At 61.2% G+C, this 9743-nt stretch overlaps 1 protein-coding gene across 3 annotated transcripts in view; it reads left to right on the top strand.

Moving 5' to 3' along the window:
• SCAF1 (SR-related CTD associated factor 1) overlaps positions 1-9419 on the top strand; it is a 17199-nt gene extending 7780 nt beyond the window's left edge. For all 3 annotated transcript variants that reach the window (XM_017521058.2, XM_017521059.2, XM_037735762.1), the window contains 5 exons: positions 1296-4133; positions 5100-5182; positions 5403-5621; positions 8563-8691; positions 8985-9419. In XM_017521058.2, the coding sequence (XP_017376547.1) occupies positions 1296-4133; positions 5100-5182; positions 5403-5621; positions 8563-8691; positions 8985-9176 (3461 nt within the window). In that variant the 3' untranslated portion in view covers positions 9177-9419. The remainder of the gene's footprint in view (positions 1-1295; positions 4134-5099; positions 5183-5402; positions 5622-8562; positions 8692-8984) is intronic.
• The last annotated feature ends 324 nt before the right edge of the window (positions 9420-9743 follow it).

Genomic DNA, 9743 nt, shown 5'->3' on the forward strand with positions numbered 1-9743 from the left:
TTTTTTAGTAGAGACGGGGTTTCACCGTGTTGACCAGGATGGTCTCGATCTCTTGACCTCGTGATCCACCCACCTCGGCCTCCCAAAGTGCTGGGATTACAGGCTTGAGCCACTGCGCCCGGCCCTATTTTTTTTAGTAGAGACAGGTTTTACCATGTTGGTCAGGTTGGTCTCGAACTCCTGACCTCTAGTGATCCATCCACCTTGGCCTCCCAAAGTGCTGGGATTACAGGCATGAGCCACCCCGCCCTGCCATAAATGGTGTTGAATGAATGAAGAAACCCCCATTTTATAGATGAGGAAACTGAGGCAGATGCATTGATCACTTGCCTGTGGTCATATGTCTGGTGAGTGTGGATCAAGGGGTCGCTCCAGTGCTGCCCTCTAGACCCCTTGGCTTCCCTGGTGCTGTCCTCACACCACTGTGCTGCCATCCTTGCCTGTGGTGTGGCCTCTGTCTCCATCGTGTGACTGTGGCATTTTGACTGTAGTAGCACAACGTAGTGGGCTCTTGAGGGGTGAACGTGGTAACATAGGATCCCCATGCCACAAAGGTGGCAAACCTTTGTCATCGCCGCCATCACTGGTCAGTGGTGTCTCTGAGTCCTGAGCAGGTGTAATCCCTTGGTGGGGACTCGGCACAGAGTGAAGAGCTTGGGGTGAGGACCAGGCTTCCTGGGCTCCCCAGCTCTTCCACTTCCTGGCTCTGCACCGGAATCTCACCCTGTAAGCCTCCGATTCTTCCCTCCACCACGTGGGAGAAACTCCCACGAGAGGCAGCTGGCGCTGCAGGCCGGAGCTTGTTTTTGTGTTGGAGGGGGGCTTAGGTTTAAACCTCAGCTCTGCTGTCCCGGCCTGTTTCCTGTTTCTTCTTGGCCCAGGCTGGAGTGCAGTGTTGCGGTCATAGTTCACTGCAGCCTCCACCTCCTGGGATCGCTCGCCAGCACTGGTCAAGGTAGTTCCTAGTTTAATGGCCAGGGTACATTGCCCAGGGTTAGGCCAGTGCCGTGTCTCAGGATATGGGAGTGCAGGTTCGGGGCCACATTGAGTTTATACCCTGACTGCTGCCTCCTCTCTTTGTGCCCTTGGGGAGGATACTGCAACCCTCTGCCTCAGTTTCCTCCAGTGACCCTCGGGTTAAGAATCGTGGTATGCAGTTGTCGGGAGCATTCTACAGCTGGCCCCTAGGAAGCACTTGGGGCTTCCTGGGCAGTGTAGTGTCCATGGCCGGGCCAGAGAGTGGGCAGCAGGAGGGAGGTGCAGGCCCTGACCTCTCTCTTACTGATCTTTTGCAGTTTCTCCACAGTCGAACTCTTCTCGGCCCACCTGTGCTCGTCACCTCACCTTGGGCACGGGAGACGGAGGCCCTGCCCCACCTCCTGCCCCCTCTTCTGCGTCCTCCTCCCCTTCCCCTTCCCCCTCATCTTCCTCCCCTTCCCCTCCCCCACCCCCACCGCCACCTGCACCCCCAGCCCCACCTGCCCCCCGATTCGACATCTATGACCCCTTCCACCCCACCGACGAGGCCTACTCTCCACCGCCTGCTCCGGAGCAAAAGTACGACCCCTTCGAGCCCACTGGCTCCAACCCCAGCTCATCAGCCGGGACCCCCTCACCCGAAGAGGAAGAGGAGGAGGAGGAAGAGGAAGAAGAGGAAGAGGAAGAGGAGGAGGAGGAGGAGGGCCTGTCCCAGAGCATCAGCCGCATCTCGGAGACCCTGGCGGGCATCTACGATGAAAACAGCCTGAGCCAGGACTTCCCAGGTGACGAGAGCCCCCGCCCAGACCCACAGCCCACACAGCCGACTACGGCCCCTGGAACGCCGCCCCAGGCGGACTCCACCCGGGCTGATGGAGCCACGCGCCGGCGGGTCTTCGTCGTGGGGACCGAGGCAGAGGCCTGTCGGGAAGGCAAGGTCTCTGTGGAGGTGGTGACCGCTGGTGGAGCCGCCCACCCGCCACCCCTGCTGCCGCCCGGAGACTCGGAGATTGAGGAGGGCGAGATTGTCCAGCCAGAGGAGGAGCCCAGGGTGGCATTGTCCCTTTTCCGCTCCAGCGGCCGGGCCACCCGGCCTCCGCCCGCCGCTTCGGCTGCACCTGCGGCCCAGCCCCTACCCCAGCCTCCTGCTCCCCGGGCCCCCGAGGGGGATGACTTCTTGTCCCTGCACGCGGAGTCGGATGGCGAGGGCGCCCTGCAGGTGGACCTGGGGGAGCCAGCCCCCGCGCCGCCTGCTGCTGACTCGCGCTGGGGCGGCCTGGACCTGCGCCGCAAGATCCTGACCCAGCGGCGGGAGCGCTACCGCCAGCGCTCGCCCTCCCCGGCACCCGCGCCGGCCCCCGCAGCCGCCGTGGGTCCCCCCACGCGCAAGAAGTCTCGGCGGGAGCGCAAGCGCAGCGGTGAGGCCAAGGAGGTGGCTTCGTCCTCGTCGGCCACCCAGTCTGCGCCGCCCGCCCCAGCCTCGCCCTGGGACTCCAAGAAGCACCGCTCGCGGGACCGCAAGCCTGGCTCCCACACCTCGTCGTCTGCCCGCCGCCGCTCCCGCTCCCGCTCCCGCTCCCGCTCTGCCCGCCGCCGCTCGCGCAGCACCGACCGCCGCCGCGGAGGCAGCCGCAGGTCGCGGTCCCGGGAAAAGCGGCGGCGGCGGAGGCGCTCGGCTTCCCCGCCCCCAGCCACCTCTTCTTCGTCATCCTCGAGGCGTGAGCGGCACCGTGGGAAACACCGGGAGGGTGGCGGCAGCAAGAAGAAGAAGAAGCGGTCGCGGTCCCGGGGCGAGAAACGGTCTGGGGATGGCAACGAGAAGGCCCCGGCACCTGCTCCACCGCCCTCCGGCTCCACCTCTGGCGGTGACCGCGACAGCCGCCGCCGGGGGGCCGTGCCGCCCTCCATCCAGGACCTCACGGACCACGACCTCTTCGCCATCAAGCGGACCATCACGGTGGGCCGGCTTGACAAGTCCGACCCCCGAGGACCCTCTCCTGCCCCGGCCTCGTCACCTAAGCGGGAGGTCCTGTACGACTCTGAGGGACTGAGCGGCGAGGAGCGGGGCGGCAAGAGCAGCCAGAAGGACCGGCGTCGCTCGGGGGCCGCTTCCTCCTCCTCCTCCTCCCGGGAGAAGGGGTCTCGTCGGAAGGCTCTGGACGGGGGGGACCGGGATCGGGACAGGGACAGAGATAGGGACAGGGACAGGTCATCCAAGAAGGCCCGGCCCCCCAAGGAGTCAGCGCCTTCCTCAGGGCCCCCGCCAAAGCCACCGGTCAGCAGCGGCTCAGGCTCTTCATCCTCGTCGTCCTCCTGTTCCTCCCGGAAGGTGAAGTTGCAGTCCAAGGTGGCCGTGCTGATCCGCGAGGGTGTCAGCAGCACCACCCCGGCCAAGGACGCTGCGTCGGCCGGCCTGGGCTCCATCGGCGTCAAATTCAGCCGCGACCGGGAGAGTCGCTCCCCTTTCCTCAAGCCCGATGAGCGGGCCCCGACTGAGATGGCCAAAGCAGCTCCGGGCAGCACCAAGCCCAAAAAGACCAAGGTCAAGGCCAAGGCTGGGGCCAAGAAAGCCAAGGGGACCAAGGGAAAGACCAAGCCATCCAAGACCAGGAAAAAGGTCCGCAGTGGAGGCGGCAGCGGGGGCAGTGGTGGCCCGGTGTCACTCAAGAAGTCCAAGGCGGATAGCTGCAGCCAGGCGGCGGGCACCAAGGGGGCAGAGGAGACTTCGTGGTCCGGAGAGGAACGGGCAGCCAAGGTCCCTAGCACCCCACCCCCCAAGGTAGCCCCACCGCCCCCTGCCCTCACTCCGGACTCACAGACCGTGGACAGCAGCTGCAAGACACCCGAGGTCTCCTTCCTGCCTGAGGAGGCCACCGAGGAGGCTGGGGTCCGAGGGGGGGCAGAGGAGGAGGAGGAAGAGGAAGAAGAGGAGGAGGAAGAAGAGGAGGAGGAGGAGCAGCAGCCCGCCACCACCACGGCCACCAGCACTGCTGCGGCCGCCCCAAGCACTGCTCCCAGCGCGGGGTCCACAGCCGGTGACTCGGGGGCGGAGGACGGGCCGGCTTCCCGTGTCTCCCAGCTGCCCACGCTGCCCCCGCCCATGCCCTGGAACCTGCCAGCTGGTGTGGACTGCACCACCAGTGGCGTCCTGGCCTGTGAGTGTCCCCTGGGGAGGAGGGTGCTGGGGCGAGCAAGACAGGATGGGGCAGGATGGGGACTGAAGGGTACAGACTTGGAGGTGGTGGGGTGCTCTGGAAGCGGGTTTGTGGGGACATGGACTGGGAGGGTAGGGGTGGGTGAGGCCAGCTGGGGTCTGTCCAGGGGCTCTAGGTGCTTTGGTGTACTGGGAGAGAGGGGCTGACCAGAGCAGGGGGCAGCCAGCCCAGAATGGAGTACTGGGCTAGGTTCAGGGGTGTCCCTAGAGGGGAACTAGGATAGAGGGATGAGAAAGAATGGCTTGCGCAGGGCACTGTGTTCCTTGCGGATGGCAGTTGCCTCTACCACACTGCAGAGGTGGGGAGAGAGGCTGGGACTGGCTTCCAGGGGGTCAGGAGACAGAATCTCACTCCTGCCACCGTCTCTTCACTGCATGACCCTGGCCAGCCCCCCACCCACACACCTGGAGTCCCAAGAACATTCGGGGTGGGGGTCATTCTCTCATTGACTGAGGCCGCCTTTTTTCCAGTTCTTTTTTTTTTTGAGACAGAGTCTCACTCTGTCGCCCAGGCTGAAGTGTAATGGCGTAATCTCGGCTCACTGCGACTTCTACCTCCCAGGTTCAAGCTGTTCTGCCTCAGCCTCCCAAGTAGCTGAGACTACAGCCATGTGCTACCATGCCCGACTAATTTTGTATTTTTAGTAGAGACAGGGTTTCACCATATTGGCCAGGCTGGTCTTGAACTCCTGACCTCTGGTGATCTGTCTGTCTCAGCCTCCCAAAGTGCTGGGATTACATGCGTGAGCCACCTCGCCCGGTCCCCTTTTCCCAGTTCTGAGTGGGGCCTTGTGGCTGTCCTGGAACCCAGGGCAAGAGATGGCAGTGAGTGTCCAGGTGAGCTTCACCAGCTCCTGTCCTGTCACCTCCCCCCATCTCCGTGTTGTCACCTCTCCATCTCCTGCAGTGACTGCACTTCTCTTCAAGATGGAAGAAGCCAACTTGGCGAGCCGAGCGAAGGCCCAGGAGCTGATCCAGGCCACCAACCAGGTGGGCTCCCCTGGGGGAGAGTCCCTGCCGCCCCTTCTTTTGTCCATTGCCTCGGGTTAGGAGAGGAACCGCAGGCCCGGCAGCTCTGGGGCAAGGTATCAGCCTGAAGAGGAGCCTGTTGCCTCGGCTGTGGGGAAGTCAGCATGGGAACAGTGGGGTGCACGTCCCCTCTTCCCTGTCACATCCCTTTACTCACCACCCCTCCATCCTCTTCCCACAGATCCTCAGCCACAGAAAGCCACCCTCAAGTCTGGGGGTGACCCCAGCTCCTGTGCCCACCTCTCTGGGTCTGCCCCCTGGCCCCTCCAGCTACCTGCTTCCTGGCAGCCTCCCCCTGGGGGGCTGCGGGTCGACCCCTCCCACCCCTACCGGGCTGGCTGCCACTTCTGACAAGAGAGAGGGCAGCAGCAGCTCCGAGGGACGTGGGGACACAGATAAGGTGAGCTGGCCTAGGGAGAGGTGGGTTGGTGGTGACAGTTCTGTAGAAAATATAGACAGGAACTGAGATTCGGGGGCTCAAGGAGAAAGGGAGACTGAGGCAGGCACACAGGGCCTTAGAGGCCAAAGTCATGAAACTGTAAGGAACTAAACTTCCACTGGAATGGAGGAGCAGGAAACGCGTTGGGTGGGGCCGAAGGAAAATTGTGTCTGTGTATGTGGGGGTGTGTGCGTATACCCTACATAGACACACACTGCACTGCAGTCCACCCCTTGATTACCTGTTGCTCACGCTCTTTCCCTCTCTGTGTCAGTGGGGGAGGGTGGTTTTTGAATGAAAAGTCAAGACCCTGTCTTTAGATGAAGGGAGGGAGAATGGATGCCAGGTACATAGTAACACGGGTTCTTTTTCAGCGGCTCTGGCTGGCTCCTGTCCTGGGCTCTGGGCCTGTTTCTCTCTTGATCAGGTCTGGATAAGGGTTTTTGTGTGTGGTTTGCTTTTTTTTTTTTTTTTGGTTGGTTTTTGAGACAGGGTCTCCCTCTGTCACCCAGGCTGGCATGCAGTGGCACAATCACAGCTCACTGTAGCCTCAACCTTGACCTCTCGGGCTCAAGGGATCCTCCTACCTCACCCTCCTGTGTAGCTAGACAGACACATGCCATGGTGATTAGCTAATTTCTTTTTTTTTTACTTTTTATACCACTTCCATTTGATGTTGGAGCTAATTTCTTAATTATTTGTAGAGTCGGGGTCTCACTATGTTGCCCAGGCTGATCTGAAACTCCTGGGCTCAAGTGATTTTCCCACCTCAGCCTTCCAAAGTGCTGGGATTCCAGACATGAGCCACTGTGCCCAGCCTGGATGTTTTTTCTCATAGTCCAGCAGCCCATAGCCAGGCGGTGGTGTGGCTCACCTTCACGCAGTTGTTCACGGTGCCCGATAAAGCTGGATAAACCCCATGAAACATCCCCGTGTGAGCTGCAGAGGTGGGGCTGCGGCTTAGCCCGTCACGTGTCCGTGGCTCCTGCCCTGTGCTGCAGGGCTGACACGGTGAGGACCTTCTCGTCTGCAGTGGCCCTTACTCTGCCCTGGTCTGTGCTCTGCCCTTTGCCCCTTTTTGCCACATCTGAGATGGGTGCTGGGGAGCAGCGTCTCTCTAGAGACCCTCCCCCTGTGGCAGCAGGCAAGCCTGAGGAGTCCCTCCAGGTGGCGTGTGTCTCTCCTGGCCACAGAGTTGCCCTCACAGTTCAGCCCGTCAGACAGTGTCCCTGGACTCTGTTAGCCATTGTGCCCTGCCCTTCCCAGGACTCAGTTTACTTGCCCCCACTTGGCTTGGCCCTGGGTTATGGGGAATAGTCACCTGGCTTGGGAGGGCAGCCTCCCCAAGGGTGGTGCCAAGGGACTGTCCCTTGTGCCTGCAGAGGGCTGCTTCTTCTCTGGTCCTATGTGGCTCTCTGGCTAGAGGTTTCCTGTCTGCTTTGACAAAGATTCTGCCTGAGGCCAGGGATGCAGCTGCTACCCGAGCTGCAGCTGCCGGATCTCCTAGCTTGCTGGCCACGGGCGGGAAGAACCTTGCCTCAGAGGCTCTCTGCCCTGCCCCCCGTCCTGTCCTCTCCTTTTCATCCGCACGGCCATTCCTCTGGGAAGAGGCACAGCTCCCCTGGATTGAGTCCTTGATCTGTGCCTGGCCTGTGCCATGTCCTCCATGTGTGTCGGTATAGTCCTCCCCATAGGTGCTGTCCCTGTTTTACAAATGAGCCACAAAGGTGGCCAGGTACAGTGGCTCATGCCTGTAATTCCAACAGTTTGCAAGGCCGAGGCGGGTGGATCGCTTGACCCCAGGAGTTCAAGATCAGCTTGGGCAACATAGTGAGGCCCAGTCGCCACAAAAAGTCCAAGAATTAGCCGTGTGTGGTGGTGGCACCTCTAGTCCCAGCTACTCAGGAGGCTGAGGTGGGAGGATCACTTGAGCCCAGGAGTGCAGGGCTGCAGTGAGCAGTGATTGTGCCACTGCGCTCCAGCCTGTGTGTCAGGGAAAGACCCTGTCTCAAAACAAAGAAACAAAAATGAGCCACAAAAAGGAGATTTGGCTGATCATCCCAGGGCTTGGAGCCAGGGGTGGCAGACCAGGCTTCCAATGCAAATGGGTCCGAGGACAATCCTCACCCCCACTCCCCAGTGCCCCTCAGCCCTAGCCATTCCCTTCATTGCCTTGGTGACCAGAGCAGTATTATAAAAACATAAACTGGAGGCCGGGCGTGGTGGCTCGCACCTGTAATCCTAGCGCTCTGGGAGGCCCAGTTTGAGGTCAGGAGTTCAAGACCTGCCTGACCAACATGGTAAAACCCTGTGTCTACTAAAGATACTATAGGTGTGGTGGCGTGCACCTATAATCCCAGCTACTCAGGAGGCTGAGGCAGGAGAATCGTGTGAACCCAGGAGGCGGAGGTTGCAGTGAGCCAAGATTGCACCACCCCATTGCAGCCTGGGCAATGGAGCAAGACTCCATCTCAAAAAAACAAAAAACAAAACCTAAACTGCGTCCTCCCGTCCTGCGGTGAAAAGCCCTGTGCAGTTTTCCTGCTGTCCTCAGAAGCAGCCCTGCCTGTAGTCTGATTCAAAACCAGCTGTAATTGCTCGGCCAGTGCCTGCCTTGTCACACCGAACTTTGTGAGGGCAGGTGACACATGTCATGGCCAGGCCTGGGGCAGGCAGTGTTCTGCCTAGAGATGTCCAGTGACATTCAGAGGCCCAGGGCTGGCCTTTGGTCCCAGGTCCCTGCAGCAGAGGGTGCATGGGACAGACCCTCAGCAGGACTTCTAGCCCAAGCACAGCAGGACGGCCAGAGGGCCAAGCTGGCTGCAGAGGCCAGCGGAGGCGGAGGTTCCGGTACTCACTGGCCCTTGCTGTCCCTTCCTCCCTGCCGTCGCCACCCCCTCAGTATCTGAAGAAGCTGCACACGCAGGAGCGGGCGGTGGAGGAGGTGAAGCTGGCCATCAAGCCGTACTACCAGAAGAAGGACATCACCAAGGAGGAGTACAAGGACATCCTGAGGAAGGCCGTCCACAAGGTGGGCACATGGAGAGAGAGGCAGACACAGGATGGGGGGAGGGCGAGCTGGAGGACAGATGTGTGCGGATGGGAGATGGGGAGGACGTCAGTCTGGGAGGTGAGGGGGTGACGAGATTTTCTCAAGGCCACCTGGGCCTGTTCCGCTGGCCCTAGGGGACCCATTGTCAAGGGGGACAGAGGGACCTTAGCCTATCATTGGGGAAGCACTCCTGTCCCAAGCTGCACCCAGCGGCCCTGGTGGATGGGGCCCCAGGAGCCTACTGGTGACTCTGGCTGTCCCCGGCCCCCCAGATCTGCCACAGCAAAAGCGGGGAGATCAACCCGGTGAAGGTGAGCAACCTGGTGCGGGCCTACGTCCAGCGCTACCGCTACTTCCGCAAGCACGGTCGCAAGCCAGGGGACCCCCCGGGGCCCCCACGGCAGCCCAAGGAGCCAGGGCCCCCGGACAAGGGTGGCCCAGGCCTGCCCCTGCCCCCTCTCTGAGAGCCCTGGCCAGCTCTTCGCCCCTCGTCTCTTTGAAATTCTGGACATATTTATGGCTCCACCTCCCCACTTCCCTCCCCCGTCAGTGGGATGATTGGGGGAGGGTTGCTGCAGGGAAGAGGAGAGCCCCCTGCCCTGCCCTGCCCCATGCCCACATCCCTTGTCCCAAAGCCTGTCCCCAGTGCCCCTCCCTTCTGTTCGTGCCCCTCTCCCCAATTTCATTAAAGATTTCATGAAACATCACCCCTGAGCACCATGGTTCTAACCCTTAGTTTTCAGGGACAAATTTGCCAGAGGGTTGGGGCAGGACCCCCAGGAGGCTAAGAGTGGGAGACAGAGACAGGACCCCCAGGAGGCTAAGGGTGGGAGACAGAGAGACCAGACTGACTTGGGGCAGCTGCCTCCCCTGGGCCTCACTTTCCTTATCTGTACAGTGGGTGTTGTGAGGATTGAACAAGACACAGGTGGAGCACTTAGCAGAATCTCTGGCAGGGAGCCAGCGGCTCACAGTAGCGGGGCTGGGGCCACACCTGACCAGCATCCTCCCAGCTCAGGGCCCCTGGGTGC

This window comes from Cebus imitator, unplaced genomic scaffold (genome assembly GCF_001604975.1).
Source record: "Cebus imitator isolate Cc_AM_T3 unplaced genomic scaffold, Cebus_imitator-1.0 Scaffold948, whole genome shotgun sequence".
Classification (NCBI taxonomy): Eukaryota; Metazoa; Chordata; class Mammalia; order Primates; family Cebidae; genus Cebus; species Cebus imitator.